The sequence below is a fragment of the Corythoichthys intestinalis genome, chromosome 1 (genome assembly GCF_030265065.1).
Source record: "Corythoichthys intestinalis isolate RoL2023-P3 chromosome 1, ASM3026506v1, whole genome shotgun sequence".
Taxonomy (NCBI): Eukaryota; Metazoa; Chordata; class Actinopteri; order Syngnathiformes; family Syngnathidae; genus Corythoichthys; species Corythoichthys intestinalis.
Window position 1 is genome coordinate 60,926,885 of NC_080395.1, and position 19,143 is coordinate 60,946,027.

General features: G+C 37.3%; 1 protein-coding gene across 1 annotated transcript in view; it reads right to left on the reverse strand.

Annotated features, from left to right (window-relative positions):
• Positions 1-411: 411 nt before the first annotated feature.
• The window catches only part of LOC130922998 (A disintegrin and metalloproteinase with thrombospondin motifs 7), a 136,750-nt gene continuing 118,018 nt past the window's right edge, over positions 412-19,143 (reverse strand). The window contains exon 24 of the mRNA XM_057848352.1: positions 412-2,720. Within this exon, the coding sequence (XP_057704335.1) occupies positions 2,572-2,720 (149 nt within the window). The 3' untranslated portion in view covers positions 412-2,571. The remainder of the gene's footprint in view (positions 2,721-19,143) is intronic.

Consider the following 19,143-nt stretch of genomic DNA (forward strand, 5'->3'; position numbering starts at 1 on the left):
AAATAAATAAATAATAATTTATAACAATAAAAGTTCTCTTAAATTGGGCTCAGTTATTTGAAAGCCAAATCTTTCAGAAGGTCCCAAAGCCATGACCTCATCACCTGGACTTCCCCACGTTCTTTAAAAACATAGTACTTTTTGTGTGCGTCAGCATTGGACCTCAAAGAAAATAATGTAAAATTATCTAAGAAATCCTCTCATTATTATAGCATTTCACAAAATTAAGTATTTATGGTAATCCTGACTGATCTGAAACAGGAATTGGTTTTGTCTGATTTGACTTCAGTGAGACAAAAAAATTAAATGAGTATTTTTGCTGTGGATGTAAACCTCAGGTTTAACTGTGTATGTATGTATGTTTAACGGAGAACATCAAATGCCAAGTATTTTTCTCATGCATTTATTTGAAATTAAGGCAGCGAGAAGAAAAACACAAAACGAGAAGAAAACACAAAACAAAAAACCTAATGAAGACTGGAAAAAAAGCACTATGTAGTATTTGATTTTGGCATCAAGAATAAGCATGCACTGACACATTTTTCCCACAATAAACACAACACTCCCATGATTTAAGGGTCAAAATCTTCACATTAATATAAATTAAACAAATAATCCATCGTGTTGTGTTAGGAACCCACTGAACGAATAAGGTAAGATGTAGCAAAGAGGGAAAGAAATATATACATATTCTTCAAATGCAGCTGATTCGATGCAGTATGTTTTGTGTTTAATCCTCTGCGCCAAGACAAATTCACACGGGGTATGTGATGACAGGCAAAGCTTAAGTCAATTGATTCTTATTCTGCAACATCATGTCTTTAAATGAACTTGAGTTAATTTAGCATGTGGCAAAGCATGTCTAACATCGCCCACAGCTGTTAGTAACACACTGTACTTTGCAAGACCACATAAAAGTTGTTCAGTCTTTGCCTAGGTAGTAAGAGAAGCTAATTGCTGTGTACCGTCTGCCCAGTTTTACAGTTTAAGACTTAATTTTTTTTTTTTAAGGAACAAGTAGAGATTAAAGCAGGGTGGGATGTCCACTTCAGTAAAGTGAAGCACAGCCTCACACTTTAGTTACACTTTATTTGATTGTTAGGAATAGTAGAGATTGACAAACTGTTAACGTATAAGTAGCATTTATTGTAATGAATACATAAAATCAATACCAGATAAAATTAGAAGACTGACAGATTTGTCACTGTGTGAGATGTTTTTACCACTTATATTGTGGTGGTTGTTGTACACCTGAGAACCGAGACCTAAAACCTACTGTTCTGTGAGAATGAAATCTAAAATGCCTTCATCCAAAAACACTGACCCTACACAAAAAAGAGATGTTTGATGAATTGCAGACCTTTTCATTTGCCACTACGACACATTACTGTGAATATTTGGTCATTATGCTGCATCAAAAAAGCTTTTAGAGCAACATAGTTTAAGGTAACAGGATCAGAGGGTTTGCAATTGCCATTTTAGAGATGTTTAAAAAAAAAAAAACCAAAAAAAAAACCTACATACGTGACACTTTGTTTTGAATACAGAAAATACATTTGATTGAAACTAAATTGCCTTTCAAAAAAGCCGTAATGATATGAAAGGTATTTAAATATGTATTCAAGGCACTGGGTTGGCCCATGAAAACCTACATACATGACAATGCGTTTTGAATGCAGAAAAGACATTTGATTGAAACTTTATTGCCTTTCAAAAGGCCGTAATAATATGAAAGGTATTTAAATATGTATTCAAGGCAGTGGGTCGGCCCATACAGTACATCACCTAAATTTAAATGCCATTCTTGCTTCAAGCAGTGTCCCTCGAGCCTAATCTGGTCAATTTGATGCTGTGAATACATCATGTAGCTTTTTTAAAAAAATATTTTTTTTTTATCAGCACCATTAAGCATTATTCTGAATTGTAACATTAAACATGTGCAGAATAGATAATGCATCACAGTAAGTAGCAAAACTGGTAATTACAAGCTGCCACAGTACACTTGTACTTCAACCGTACTGAGATTTGGTTAAAATCTGAGAATTGTGGATACGAACTGGATGTTGTAAAAGAAGAAAAGTTTGAAACAAGTTTGATGTTGAACAAGCTGTCATACAGGTAATGTTTGTATGGTCTCTATAATTGTTTTCCAACACTGGAAGGTAACATACTGCTTGCGGTGAATAACCTTTGTTTACCGCATACATTATTTGAAGCAATTAAATTCTGGTAAGCCGACACATGTGGAAGGTAGACCTTTCATTGATTTTCATTGCTTATTAAATGCGTGTTCACACATTTAATTTATACATTCATTGTACCTGCCACCAACCACATTTGTACGTGTTTCTCATGTTGTGAATGTAGGCTGTATATTTTAAGATGGCTACATGGAACAGTAAGCACTATCTTTTGTAGCCTTTTGTCAGGGACAGTTTTGCCAGACTAAGCAATTTATTATCTACAAATTGGAAATTAATTTACATTCCCTCCAGTAAAGATGTTCAATTGAGAGTCTGTTAAAGTGAATGTATCCACAGTTCACTGATGAGCTGTTGCCTTACTCCTAATTCAGTGGAGATCTCTGGTGCTGGAGCGGCCTGGCGGTCGGTTGCAGGTTTTGCAGCACTGCACTTGCACGGTGGCCAGCTGGCAACGGCCCAACCAGCGCAGAGTCTGACAGAAGCGTGATGTTAAACGGTCACGGAGACAAACTGGACCTGTTTGGATGACAGATGCGGAAATGTGCAACAAAATCAAACTGAACTGAAATGGGTTTGACCTAATGAGTTCTCTGCCCTTTTACGGAGCTTGTAGCTCCCCGGGTTAAAAAGTGAGATTCACAACATTCTGCTTGAAGTCAGTGTTCAGTCTTATTTGTCACTTCTAGTCTATATTACTATCAAGGAGGAGAAGAAACATCTGGATTTCTTCTTGCTGAATTTTCCCTATGCTTAAGTTGCTGAAAAGGCAATTCTGAAAATATCTGAGACAGGATCATGCTCACAAAGTTAAGGGAGAGCTATTTTTAATCCCTGACATGGGTGATAGATCTCTAAATCACACTCACTATTTATTATGTTTGTATTGCATGTTTGGGTTCAAACCAACAGAGTACATTAATATTGGGAGCAACTAACAACGCATTTTTTGTAAAGATACACGATAATATCGGCTACCGATAATTATCGGCCGATAATGGCAATTATGACGTCACACAGATAATACAGATAATAAAAAATCAACCGATAATGCAATCCGATAATTATATACTTGATTTAGCCTCCAAATGTGCGCAACCAAGCAGTTTTCTCCACTTCTTCACTGCCGCCTGCTCAAACCCTCCCCTCTCTGAAGCCCCTGTGGGAGGAGGGGTTTAGGAGTACGGCGTCATAGAGGAGGCGGTGTTACACATCAGTGTTGAGGCGCTCTCACTAGCGTGCGTTGCTTTTCCAGTGTGGCTCTCGCCATCTACAAAAACAGTTCCTCAAGGCCTAAAGAAAGCGTCCTCATTGAACACCACTAGCACTAACCCAGCAGCCATTTAAAACTGCATCACAATGATTTTTGGAACGAATATGAGGCTGCTGCTAGCACGAATGCTAAAGCTATTGTTAACAAATAAACTATAAAGGAAGCTACGGGGCTTGTGACAATACAGAGACGCTGCGGTCCTCCCGGAGTCAGGGTGTTTGGGAATGCAGCCCAAAGCGAGTGGTAAACTCCCATCTATGGCTAAACACCTCACGAGATCGATAGTTGACAAGTAGCTCTCTTCCGACGGAGCCCGCTGGTCCGGCAGGCCGCCACCGCCGCCTCGCCCTAGGCGGGTAGAGCATGAGAGCAGAGCCATGCACCGAATGCGCCGCAGCGAGCCGGCCGGGGCGGGCGGATATCCGGTACGAACTTAGCTGCCGCCGCCACTCCGGTTCGAGACAGAGGCCTGGCGCGGGTGCTAATTTGGCAGCCGGGCGGACTGAAGGGCACAGGCGGGAGGAAATTCCCGAAATGACCCGATAGCCAAACCCCTGGATGAAAAAATAATGTAGTTTATACGACCACGATTCTTCGTGAAAGACATGCCGATCACATCAGTTTTACCACGGACATTTACACAGGTGATGTCAACAAACCATGTTTATCATGACGGCACAGTGGTTAGTTAAATTGTAACATGCACCAAACGACACAAAGAAGTCATCCAGTCAGTAATGCATTCAGTACGCTTTAAATTTATGACGTCTTAATCAGATCATTCTTCTTAAATCTAGTCAAATAATTTTCCCCATCTTGTTTGAGTGTTGAAGACTAGTTGAATGCGCCAGATTATTCCACTTACTTGAACTAAATATTGCAATTTGTTCTTATTAAGCCCAAACATCTAAAAAAATAAGGTCATTTTTCACCTAAATCAAGAAAAAATTGCTTTCAAATAATGTTTTGAACCATACATATTCTTGAATAAAGAACATTTCTGACAAGGTTTTTTTTTTTTTTTAAATTTTTTTTTTTTTAGGATTATGTATAATAATTTATTGCTTAAAATAAGGCTGTTAATCTTATTTTCAGCTGGCCATTTTTCTTCAAGAAATCTGAGTGAAATATACTTGAAGTGCTGGCAGTTAATTTAACTTATTTCCAATAGATTTACACTGAAAACAAGGGACTTTAACTAGTCTTAAGGAGCTGTGTTTTTGCTGTGTAGTAATGTTATACTTTAGGAATGGCATACTTTTAAAGCCATTTTTGTGCAACTTATGTATTTACTCTGTAAGTAATTGTTGCCAAAAGTTTACCATTACACAATGTCAGACAATCTGTCTTTATTTAGATGTTGGAATTTACTACGACTACTACTTGTTCACATTTGATGTTGAAAAAAAAGAGCAATGTTATTTTTGCACAGCAATATTTTCTCTTGTGTATACTTTAAAATTTTACATAAATCTTTAATAAAATTATCGGCTTGACATTATCGGTTATCGGTTGGAACGAGGAGGAAATTATCGGTTATCGGTATCGGCTGAAAAATGCATTATCGTGCATCACTAATTTTTTGTGACAGTAACCATTATGTATGTACAAAATATATCAATATATATGCACATTTGGGCAGAACATTTAAAGTAATTGATTTCGTTTTCAATACGGCAGCAACCATTAATGGATTCTAAAATTTAGAACATATATATGAATGGTTAATTCTGAATGTAAATGAATACACACGGGATCTAATTACGTCGAGATATTCTCCTCACATGCGACCTATTTTCATTATTAAATTACATATATGGTACTGCAGTGGTTCATATGCTGCAGCTGACTTTCATGCAGCAGGAATGCTAAGCAGACTCACCTGAAATGTGATTGCTTGTTTCAAAATTGACTCATCACAGTCAATCACTCTACAGTATAAAATTACTGGATGTTTTGACACTTCTGAAAAGGTGCACATTAAACTGGAAAGACCAACCCCAAAATTGGGTGAATTTTTATGGTATCGTTTGGGAATCACCCTAGAATTTCGATGTGCTTCTTTGTCATTTTGAATGTGCGGGTATTCACTAGGGGCATCACTAGACCTAATACAATACTGGAGCACAGCGTGGCACTGGCGAGTGAGCAATTTTTGTTGGTGTTTTTTTTTTGTTTTTTAGCTCTTTATCACAAAACGTCAGAAATAACGCTTTAAACTATATATATGATCAAAGCAAAAAACAAAAAAAAATAAAAAATTTTTTCATCCCTTGTTCATAGTCATTTTTCCCTTTGCTCGTGCTCTTCAACTTCCATTTGTCCTTCGCCTCTTCCTGCACTCTGCTCTACTTTGTCTGGACAGTAATGGGGATATACGGTGAGGAGCAGAAATATTTGAACTCCTTGTGATTTTGCAAGTTCACCCACTTATATGTAGAGGTCTGAAATTTCAATTTCAATAACAGATGCATTTACACTTATAGAGATAACTTAAAAAAAATAAAAATGAATAAATAAATCAGGAACTCAAATTGTATGATTTTTCAATATTTTATTTGTAATTTACTGGGGCTCATAAGTATTTGTTCCCTTGAGAAAATCAGTGCTAATATTTAGTGCAGAAGCTTTTGTTTGCAATTACAGAGGTCACACACTTTCTGTAGTTCTTCACTAGGTTTTCACACATGGAAACAGGGATTTTGGCCTATACCGCCACACAAATCTTCTCCAGATCTGTCAGGTTTCAGGCTGTCGATGAGAAATACAAAATTTCAGCTCCATCCAAAGATTTTCTATTGGATTGAGGCCTGGAGACTGGCTAGGCCACTCCAGAACCTTGATATGCTTTTTACGCAGCCACTCATAGGTCAGCTTGACTGTGTGCTTCAGATCATTGTCATGTTGGAAGATCCAGCCCTGACTCATCTTAAAGTCTCTGACTGAGGGAAGGAGGTTGTGGATTAAAATCTGACGATACATTTCCCCGTTCATCCCCTGCTTTATACTGTAAAGTCGTTCTGCCCCCTTTGCCAAAAAAGCAGCCCCAAAGCATGAGGTTTCCATCCCCATACTTCACAGTGGGGATGGTGTTTTTGGGATTGTACTAATCCTTTTTCCTCCACAAATGACGAGTAAAGTTTGCACCAAAAAGTTGTAGTTTGGTCTCATCTGACCACATGACTTTCTTCCATGATCCTTCTGCATCATTTAGATGTTCCCTGGCAAACTTCAGACAGGCCTTCACATTTACTGGCTTCAACAGGGCAACCTTCTGATTAATGCATGATTTTAAACAATTGCACCGTAGTGTTCTACTGATAGTAGTCTATGAAACTGTGCATCCAGCTCTCTTCAGGTCATTGACCAGCTCCTGCTATGTAGTTCGAGACTGAGCCCTCACTTTTCTCATCATGAGTGATGCCCCGCGAGGAGCGATTTTACATGGAGCCCCAGTCCGAGGTACATTATCAGTCATGTTTAGCCTTTTCCATTTTTTAACAACTGCTGCAACTGCTGATTTATTCTCACCAAGCTGCTTTCCAATTATCCCACAGCATTTTTTCCAGCTTTGTGGAGTTCATCAATTTTTTCTCTGGTGTCTTTTGGAAGCTTTCTGGTGGTAAATGGTAATGGTAAATGGATTGTACTTATATAGCACATTTATCTATATTGTTACAATACCCAAAGTGCTTTACATTAGCACACATTTACCCTTTCACGCACACATTCACACACCAATGGTGCTGCTGCCATACAAGACGCTGCCAACCCATTGGGGACAAATTAGGGTGCAGTGCCCTGCCCAGTGGGCAGTCGTAGCCGGGAATCGAACTGCTCTTCGGTCCCAGGACCACTTGAGCTACCAACTGTTCTTATGGTAGCAGTTGGATTATGACTGTGACTATGACTGCCTGACTACGACTATGACTGACTGTGGGGTGCACAGGTGACAAATCAGCTCAAACATCAACACAGAGGTAAAAACGAACAACAAGGATGGGCAGTTTATCTGGCACTAACCTGTAATGCAGGTGATAAGATGTAATTTGCACAATCGGTTGTATGATTGGCACGCACATCCTAGTATTGATGCTGCATGCATGTGTTGCTGGAGTAATTGAAAAAATTCATCTCTATTACAAGGCGTCTATATAAAAAGCGCCAAACAGTCTGTCAGTAGTGATGTGTCGTTGGTGCATTAAAATACAAATACTCTTCATTGAAGCGACCATGTTTTTATCCCGCATTACGACTTTACACATCAGAACAATTTTCCAACTTGGGAACTTGGATCTCCCAATACACATGAATGCAGCATATTTCCTGAGATGCATCGCGGAAGTGTCAACTCAGATGCCTATCACAATATTAAGGAACCATGTGCAGATTGTGTACATGGAGTGAATAGAGTAATATAACCATATTTGATTATGCTATGTAAACTCTTTTTTTTAACTGGTGAAATTTAAACTGGGGCACTGCAGATCAATACTAGGGCACATACCTCAGTGAAATATGTCTGGTGATGCCCATGGTATTCACACACAGTACTTGTCCTCAAAATTCCAATCAAGATGGCCAAGAAAAAAAAAAATAAAAAACTCGACCACGCTTTCCTTTAGAATACATACTCAGGAGGGCAAAGGTAAAGCTTTATGGCTTTATAAGAAGAAAACCTAAAAATTAAGCCCATTTACTAAGCTATCCTCAGTGAGCCCTGGTTTTCTCATAAGATGCTTTAAATATTGAAAGTCCTCTTGGGTTTCCAACCTCCAATTCCAAGCTCCTCCACACGTTGCAGACTTTTTCCCTTTCATATTTCTATTGACTCACTGTGAATGTTTAGTATGTTTTATGTGTACACGATGCAACCGGATCAGCAGTCTTTTGTTTTGATGTAACAGATTTGGAGGTAAATTCAAAGCCGTTTAGAATAGGTGAACAGAAAAAAATATCCCATATTGTACTCTGGTATTTATTGACTTTTGTAGCATTCTATTGGATTACAACAACATGACATAAGAATGCCAAGCATCTTGGTGTGGGTTTTGTATCGCTTGTTGACATAAAACATAAATACTGAAAAGACAACCTGTTGGGAAAGCATTTCAGCTCCTCTAGTAGTGGCTTTGGTGAAAATGTGAAAATATCATATATATATATATATATATATATATATACACATACACACATTAGAGATGCACGATAATGTCGGTCACCGATAATTATCGGCCGATAATGGCAATTATGACGTCACACAGAAAATCCAGATAAAACGAAATTCAACCGATAATGCAATCCGATAATTACATACTTGATTTAGCCTCCAAATGTGCGCAATCAACAGTTTTGTCCAATTCTGCTAGTATTAAGGAGGTGTTTTTGCAGTGTAGTAATGTGATATATGTTAGGAATGGCTTACTTTTAAAGGCATTTTTGTGCAACTTGGGTGTTTACTCTCTAAGTAATTGTTGCCAAAAGCTTACCATTACACAATGTCATTGCCATTGTTTAGACGTTGGAATTGACTACTTGGTCACTTTTGATGTGGAAAAAAATAGCACTAAATTACATTTTTGCACAGTAACATTTGATCTTTGTATACTTTAACATTTTACATACATATTTGAATAGAATTATCGGCGTGACATTATCGGTTATCGGGTGGAAGGGGCAGGAAATTATCGGTTATCGATATCGGTTAAAAAATGTATTATCATGCATCACTAATACATATATATTAGGGCTGGGAATCTTTGGGCACCTAACGATTCGATTACGATTCAGAGGCTCCGATTCGATTATAAAACGATTATTGATGCACCCCACTCCTTCTTTTTTTTTTTTTTTTTTTTTTTAAATTTGTTTTGTACATTAGTTCCAAAATTGTTCAAAAATCCTCTCAGGCTAAACCAAACTACTATTTCAGTATCAACATATAGCAGTAAACAAATATACAAAAATAACAGTAAATAAAAAAACTCCAGTCCCCATTCTATGTCAGCAGCTTTAAACTACTTTCAATTAATTTAATGTTGTGAATCAACCGTTAAAGTTGTTAAAATTGCTCCTGTTATTGCATAATTTCTCTTTTGTCTACTTTCAACATGTAAAAGTTTTAAAACTATTTTAAAGATAGATTCAAGTCAATATTTTACCGATTTAGGAGTATATTAGATAAAAAGTTAATTAGATTCGCTTGGAAGGTTCGCAACAACAGCCTTGCAGGGAGGTGTACTGCTTTAAGATGGCGGCCGTTACTAACGCCCGCATCTAGTTTTTTGTAGATGTGCTGGTAACGATACCGAAACTAACATGCATCTAGTCCTATATAAATGATATCTACCGTAACATAATGTAGCTTGTAGCAGCTTTTCGGCAGCAGTCAGGTACGTTGTTGTTGTTTTTTTTTTTTATCTCGTGGCATGAGTTGAGCTAGAGCCGTGAGTTGAGCATTGGCGTTACCCGAGGGGCCGGGTAATGAGAACCATGATGTTTAGCTACTCTCGCTCCGTCCCTAATTGCGTACCGAAGACCGCGCGGCGTGCTGAGTGTGTCGTACTTCTGCTTTACTTGGCATATTTCAATAATCGGAATTTGGATGTTTGTGAATCGTTCTCGAATCTTCCACGGCCGAATCGCGAATAATCTAAGAATCGGAAATTTTGCACACCTCTAATATATATATATATATATATATGTATATATACTGTATATGGCAGAAATCACAGACAAGGCTGAAAAAGCAGTTTCTGCTCTTGCACCCCTCTGGAAAACAAACTGCTGTATTTTAAGCCAAGAGCTGTTGTGTTTGAGAGAACAATATGTCTATATGCTGCCATTGTCCGTTTTACCCTGAAAACCCCCGTTTACAGACGTCGTGCAACCGCTTTTGTTTCAACCTAGCCATAAAAAGAAGGTAAGTAATTATATTTATCATTCGAAATGTCTGTCATTTTTAGCTTAGAATCATTAATTAATGTCTAATATTTAAAAAAAAAAAAAAAAAAAAAAAACGACTTAAAAAAAATTATTTACCGAATATTTTAAACTTTTAAACGAATTACGTCACAATGATAAAATTAGCGTCTTAAAAAAGTTATGGATATCTACCTCATAACTATCGCTTTATTGTATTTTTTTTTTGTTACTGTCGTATTTTCCCCGATATGTTAGATGATAAATAATCGATCCAAACAAAAAAAAAGAAAAATAACGTTTAAAAGGGTAACTATATGAAAAACAAAATCTCAATCACTCCTTATACTCTGCAATTTCTGCATCGCGACCCTTGTTATATCACCATGTTTCACCCATAAAATAAAATAAAAAAATCCGGCTGTGGCCATTCACAGCTGTGTCTTGACACTCGGTGTTTCATGCTACATGGAGTTTTTGGATCGAAACAAGATAAGTACGCAATAATGTCTCGTTAAAATTGTGGCGTCTTTAATTCTGCTCTCGCGTGCTCTTGCCTCAAATTAGGGTTTTGCTGTTTAATTTTTTTTTTTTTTAAATGCCCTCCTGTTCAAAATTTTTGTTGCCCCAGAAAATTTAGATTTTAAACTTTCCAATGATGTATCACACATGCATATAGGACAATTTAGAAATTTGGCCAAATTGGGGGTCTCAGAGCGGAACTTCAAGTCACCTGAGTGTTTTCCGCCAAATACACAGTTGTACCTCGTCATCATACGATCGCATCGACATACGATCCTTTCGACAACAGACGTAAAATTTGACTCGTGCTTGAAATACGGTGATTTACGACAGCATTGCACTTAGTTGTTTTCCCGCAAGATGGATGCACAGCAAATTTTATTGTGAGAGGAATCAACAGTGGTCCTAAAAACGTTAATGCAGGTGGTGAAAAAAGGAAAAAGGTAATGCTTACTATTGAAATTAAGAAGGAAATGACAGAAAAATATAGCGTGGTAGGCATGTGAGTGAGTTGGCTAGACAACGCGGCTCAATGCCCAGATAGCAGACAAAGGTTGAAAAGATGTTGAATCAACATTCCGCTGTCAATCTTGTATCATTGAATCAATGTTGACACGTGACATTGATTTGTCATCACTTTTGCACCCTCGATTAATGTTGTACCAACGTTGAAATCCTTACAAAACCTTAACGTCATTTTGATTATTAATAATATTGGAAAAATGCTGAATCAATGCTATGTTTTACTTCATTTTTAAGCATGATGCTATTAATGCTTTCAAATATGGCTATAGTTAGAAAGCCTGCTTTATTTAAAGATGAAGAAACAGCTAGGCTGACTAATGAAATATTATTAAATGAACAATAAAATTACTGTATATACACATATATACATATGTATGCATATCAAATAAATCAGGGGTCACCAACCTTTTTTGCACCACGGACCGGTGTTATTTGGGTCTTTTTTTTCACGGACCGGTGTTCTGACAAATTTTGCAACCCATCAAAAATTGCAACGATGCGGTTCTGCGCATGCTCGTAACGTTAAACATAGTGGCAAAATGCGCAAATGCAGCGATTCCAAAGTAAACACAACAAACTTTCTTGAAATAAAGGAATATTAACTTACGTTTGATCATGGAAGGACTTGTAGAAAAGTTCTCCTCAGATTCATCCTGCCATGTAAGCTTCATACAACAGCTGCACACCGCGCTCACCATTAACGACTTCACCTTATCGTTAAACATTAATTAAGAAGCCCGCTTCACAAAGATACGATGTTGGAAATTGTAGCAAGGTTTTCAACGCTCTTGTCGCGATGTCAGGATATTCCAGAATGACTTTAATCCAGAACCTCGGTAGAGTTGTTGTCTCAAATGTACGTTTAATAAGGTCGCCATCATTTGCGATCTCTGTTTATTCACAAACAGGTCACGAATCCACTCCTTCGCAGTTCGTGGGTGTTCGAGGTTGTAGGCTCATCAGGTGCCCTTTTCGCCGTAAAAATATTTCCAAAGACGTCTGTTTTCCTGTTATCTTCACTCGTGTGGGGGCTAATTATTTCCGGGAACAAATGTGCTGCGCTGCGGCCTAGTAATACGCTATTATCGAGGACAAGCGCACATACATGTATTATATACACAAACAAGATGTACTGCTAGCAGTCCAATCAATGGACTTCTATGACAACATTGTAATCTATCCCGTAGTATTATATCTAGAGTAGACAGAGATATTGGTGTGTTAAGCAGGGGCACAGTGTTAATTCGGCCAGAATGCGGTCGTTATTAAATTATTTTTTCTTTGCGGCCCGGTCACAAATGCGCCACGGACCGGTACCGGTCCGCGGCCCGGCACATGGGGACCCCTGAAATAAATCATTTAACAATAAATTGATAAATACTAAAAATATAAACTTGGCTGGATTTCAGATTATTTTTAATTCAATCACAACAATAAAAAACTTTGTTAACGCTCAGTAAACTTATTTCAAACTTAAGCCTCCTCCTCAGTCTGACGAGCTTTGCTGCGAACTTTGCCACCAACGCGGTCTGGGGCATAGCGTAGCCACTTGTGCATAACAGCAGCAAATGCATATTGTGACCCATTGGCCTTTTTAGTTAATCTAAAAAAATACAAACAAAATGGCATTCACAGTTATTTCGTATCAAGGAATTCAAGCAGGTATCATGGGTTAGTTTAACATACTTTAGTATTTTGTAGTGAGGTGAGTTTCTCAACCAGTCTCAAACCAAAGTGGGGCTACATGTGGGAAAAGAGCTAGCTAGTTAGCTAGCGACGATGGAAAAATGACAGTACTGTCTTGGTGTTCAATAAATTAATTTAGAGAAGGCTCGATTACGTCAGAGCTACCGATTTTAGCGCTTTAATTGGAAAAAGAATGTTTGCCTGAACTACTGTAAGTTCTACTTACCTAACAACCAGGAGAAGCAGGTCTTCACTTGGATGCCAATCACAGCAAATGCACCGATTTGTACAATTTCGGCAACTTTGTCCCATTGTGTCAGGCAAACCGTTTTATATATAACTTTGATGACAAACACGGTTCATTCTGCAGTAATACATCATTGCTGATAAAGGCCCTGAAGAAAAGCAACAGGCTTACCAGGAAATATGGCTATCCTTATATGAGGTGTTTCCAGTAGAGTTTGAGGTGATACGCCATCTTCCCGTTCAACCACGAACACAACAATTTTTTGACCATAACGGCCGCTCATTCGTAATTCGATGACTTTTCCATTATATACTATTTGCTATCATTATTTCATCAACTATAAAAGAGTGTTAACTATTTGTTTTTCAATTAATTAATTAAATTTTTAAAAATAAAAATTAAATTAAAAAAACAAAAAACAAAAAAAAACATCACATTTCAACATCACTGTCAGGTGTCATCGGTATTTGCGATGCTGATTCAACATTGTTGATTGTTGAAAATTTAAATGTCGCCGATACTGATGATTTTGATGGAAAATCAACATTTATTCAATGTTGGTCTGCTATCTGGGCGGTAAAACCCCTCCCACATACACACACACGCTGTTTCCTCCGACCTCCGTTCGTTAAGTTAAGGTGACAAGGTAATAGCTTTTTTCAATTTCTTCTTTTTCCATAATGTACTTTTTTTTACATGTCTTATTTAATGTTTTTCTAATTTTTAAACAAGACAGAACACGGCTCACCATATCCACATGCACCTGCCGCTTCATCTGACCTCCGTTCGCCAGTTTGTTAAGTTATGGTGACAATAAAAATGCTTTTTATTTCCATTTATTATTATTATTATTATTGTGATTTGTACTTGTAATTCATTTTTTTGCTATGTGTAATTGTTATTAGTAACTGTACCTGCAGTATTTATGAAGGATTTAGCGTAGGTTTTTGGGCTGTGGAACGAATTGATCAAATTATAATATATTCTTATAGGAAAATCCCACTCGACTTAAGACCATTTTGACTTACAAACCAGATCCTGGAACTAACTAAATTCATAAATAGAAATACCACTGTATATTAGTAGTTCGTCCGCTATGTTTTTTTCCAAAAGAGTTGATGAATCCTCTCCGACCCATGCACTTGCCTCCGTGTGTGAATTGTCTTATGTGAAGTGTAAAGGTGGGAGATTGGCTGTGAAGGAGGGAGACATCAGATTGGCTGCAGAGGTACTCTTTAGAAAAAATGCATGTGTGTTTCTCAGCTGTGTGAAATCGTGAGTGCAGATTTCAACTTAAAAGCACTAATAAATTTACATAAGACGATTCACAAACACACATTTGATGAATGCGTGTGTATTTCGTATCAGATGTGTTTCTAAATCCCACAATGTGTTTGTGTGTTTCTTGTAAGATGTGTGTAATGAAGGTAAAGTAATTTCAAAATAAGAGAAAACAGTGTTTTACCATGCATAACTTTAATCAACAGTCAAATGTAATGGCAGAGGCATTCCTACAAGTGTCAGGAAATAACATAACAGATGTGTGTGAAGGCACAATTACAGGACTTGCAGAACAAGCCCACAGTTAACCACAACAAGGGGGGCAGACGCTCCCTTTTGTCTCAAAAGGCGGGAAAACAACCCGGCTGTCCCACATACTGAGAGGGAGCCCCCGGAGATAAAGAGAGAAGACCCCGCCATCCTGCAGGGGAATTTAAACCAATCAGAGCAAGCTAAGAGTAACTGCAGGTATCACATAGCCAATCAATAGTCGATAGGAACATGTATTTGCATATTGTGTAGTATGAATCATTCTTGAGCAACTCGGGGTGTGTGCTTCTCCTGATAGACACAGGGGAGTACGAGGCTGTACTGAGGGACCTGAGACCCAAGTGCTGTATTAGATTTCCTTGTTAGGAATAAATCCACTCGTGTGTGAAAATGCCGGCTTCCTGACGCCTTTCTTTTCAGAACGAATACGCGTAATTGTTGGAAGAGTGTTTGGTGATAAGGTAAAACTTATATAACACTAAAACGGAGTCAGGTAATTATTGCGTAATATTTTAAGGTATGAATGATTCCCAACAATTCCATGGTGACCCCGACGTGATGAAAGAAAGGGAATAAAAAGGAAAACCGACGACCAAAAGTAAGGAAAAGGGTCCGGGACCCGATGTCCACACCAGGTGACGACCTGAGGCGCGAGGCAGCCAGACTTCTCACTTTCTCCTCTCGGTGATCACCACGAAATAGAGGTAAGCAGAATCCTTTTAAAATCTGCATTTTATTGTTTTATTGAGGAGAGGAGTGTTGAAGTATAAAAGAGTAAGGTGTAAAATCTGGGATTTACTTACTCCGTTAAATACGATTTAAAATCTGGGATTTGCGTATTCAACGTAATTGTGTGGACTAGTGCGTTATAAAATCTCTGGGAGTTACGTACTAATAACGAGGTATAAAATCTGGGATTTACTCGTTAATAGGTAGTGAGGTATAAAATCTGGGATTTACTCACTCCACCGTAAGGTTTAAAATCTGGGATTTACTTACGGCCGTTTCGATCTTCGTCGTGTCAAATAAATTATCGCAGGTGTTTGATTTTGTCCACCACCCTAAAATAAACGAATTCGTGCGTAAAACAGAGTGTCTGTTGTGAGTGTGACTGAGAAAAGCGATACGATCTGGTCAGTTTGGTTGTCGGGACACACACGGGTGGAACGGAAAGGTTAACACGGAAAATGGCAGACGACAAAGACTCGGGTGTTGGTTCTGGAGATCGGATGGAACGTAGTAAAGTGTGGTGTGAAATTAATGATCATTATGCGAAATTGGAAGCACAAGTGTTGAGCGGAATTGAAAAGAAAAAGGTTACAAAGGAGAAAAAGAAATATCAAAAGGCATTCATGAATTTGAGAAATGATAAATTGTTTATGGGAGATGTTGGTACGTGGAAGTTGTCAAAGGTTGCGAATAAGGTGCAAGGAAAGAATAGAGGACGAGCTCAAAGTCCTCTCCGTGTGGGAAACTCAAAGAAAAAGAAGGTTCGAGCAAAGTGAACGAGAAGGCGAAGAGGAAGCAAGCATGAAGAGAGCAAGAAAAGTCTACTCTGGCAACGCTGAAAATCAAGCCAGAAGAGGAAATCACACGTTTGGCCCTTCGCACAGAGCAAAGAGGAGCTGAGAATGTAGGGCTTGGAAATTTTGGGGCGTGTGAGACGAACGTCGATAAGCGAGGGAATTGTTTGTGAATAGCTGACCGTTTATTGTGCAAAATCGGAAAAACCTAGAAGTTTTTCAACATGAGGAGTGCGGCCCTTCGGTGGCCCCTATTTGCAACATGGGGTCCTCGACGGCATCCGCTGGGTTTTTGCCCAAATTATAAGGGAAGGTTGTAATTGCAGCTGGGAATATTCCAGCCTTTCCTTTGTACTATTTAGGATAGAAGTTTGAAATGGAATCTCAATAGAGATAAAATTAGACTATTGAGCTAAATTCAAAATAAGAACGCTCTTAAAAGAAAATGAGAGAATGGCTAAAAGAGAAAGAAAATAGTTAATGTTTTGAAAAAGGAAAAGATCAACTGTTGATAAATAGCTATTTGAAAACAAACTTAACAGATTTATTTTAAGCAAAGAGCTAGTATACTTGATAAAAAGAAAATTAGATTGTTAGAAAAGTTCTTCATTCAAGAATAGATATTGTTCATAATATTATTTGAAAGTAAATTCTGAATTCAGGTGAAAAAATGACCAACTTTTAGATGTATCGAGCTAATAAGAAACAAATAATAATATGTACTCCAAGTAAGTAGAGTAATCTGACGTATTAATCTTTGAACTAGTTCTTAACATTCAAAGTAAGATGGAGAAAATTATTCGGCTAGATTTAAAAGAGTATTACGTTATAAAAATTTACAATGAAGAAGGTGATTCAGAAATAGAGAAATGTCATTATTGGCAGATTTAAAGAGAGAAGGAATCACACATAATGACATAATGTATAGATTGACTAAATTAGATTTTGAAGTACATGGCAAAATACTATAAGAACGGTCAGAAAGACTTCCCATTAATTTTTGGGAACGATAATAGATATCAATACAAGTCTTATAGATAAAGATAGGTCCAAATGTTGGTTAAGCAAACTCCTGTTGAGGAAGGAGCAGCGGTTTGGTATATGTCACAAAATGAATAAATATTAATAGCTGATGAAAAATCAGTTTTAGCAGACGTTAGAGCAATTCTAAACCTTGCCGCTTTTTAAGAATGGCAGGAATAGTTTAAACTAGCGAAATAAGTTGTTACAAGGAGTGTATAAATAATGATCACAAATCAAAAATTGGGATTAAAAAACCGTTCTAAAATTCACATGGAAGCAGATAATTCTACCAACCTGGAGTGAAATACAAATGGATGTTTTTTAGTGCACGAAAAAACATTCTTTGTTCTCCTCTGGACTGTTGAATTATCCTCCATTATAAATTATATGATGTCAATTGGAAAGGTATATTTATATTAACAGCGCTAGTTGAAATCATGATCAGAATTAACAAATTGAATTGAATGCTATAAGAGGTAGTGTTTTAAGTGTTAAAGAATAGCAGAGAAGCCATAGTGGAATAAAAGAAGAAAGTTAAAACATTTTGTGAAGTAAATTGATCCTAAAGAATCAGATTCTTACTGAAATAAAGTACTGTAGCAAGCACACCAAATGTTAAAATGCTTATTTCATCCACACTTTGTGAGACAGTGGAAGTGTCGAATGTAACCTGATGTCCATTTGATCACAGGAGCTGTCCCTTACAATGTGTGGAAGGAAAACAAGGTGTTATCTATAAACAGTATGGGGGAGCAAAATTGAGTTGAAAGGAAGGTAAACAGTAATAAAAGTTTATGACCACAGTTCATCTGGAAGGAAGCTGGATAATTGTAAAACTTTATGACAACTGGTATGTCTGTAAGAGGTAAGAGTAACATGAAACAATTTAGACTTGAATGGGTTTTGAATAAGAAAAGATCTAATTCTTTAAAAGAGTATTGTTGTCCCTAAATACTCTCCCATGCAAATGAAAAACTTTGCCTGGGTAAAAAAGTCAGATTTTGACTTATGTGGACAACACACTGTGATATGGAAAATTTAAATTTGAAATAGAAATTTAAATTGATTACAAAATTTACCCAAAAGATACCCTAGGCCTATTGAGATACTAAATTTGACTAAAAACAATTAATTGAATAGTATATAATTGAGTAGTGGAATCGTAATTTTTGGATCACGTGTTGATGAATCTTCAACAGTGACCCAACGGTGAAAAGACATTTTTGTCAGCTCTAAAGAAATTCCAAAACAAAGACAAATTCATTCCATTTTTGTAATCTTGAGTGGAACATTGCGCGATATAGTAATGCCACTGCAAAACTCAATTAACTGATTAAAATGGGAGCTGACAAAAAATTGATCATAAGCAAATATTGACATTTGCCAAGTGGAAATTATTATACTGGGAGAATTGTAACTGTAACTTTGGGTTGATTGCGGAACGTAAACTGTTTTGATAACGGTAACACTAATAGTATGGGGTTTAAGAGATGGGTTCGTTGTTCTCAACTTTGCGATATATGATTACAGTTCTCCCAAGATAAGCTTGATTTATTGACCTAGCCTTTGGTTGATTTTGTGGATTTGTTTAACGTGGAGTTTATAGAAGCTAACTAAGTAAACAGAGAAACGTAGGTATGGTGCCTCTTGTGCCATCAAAGAGGACATTTA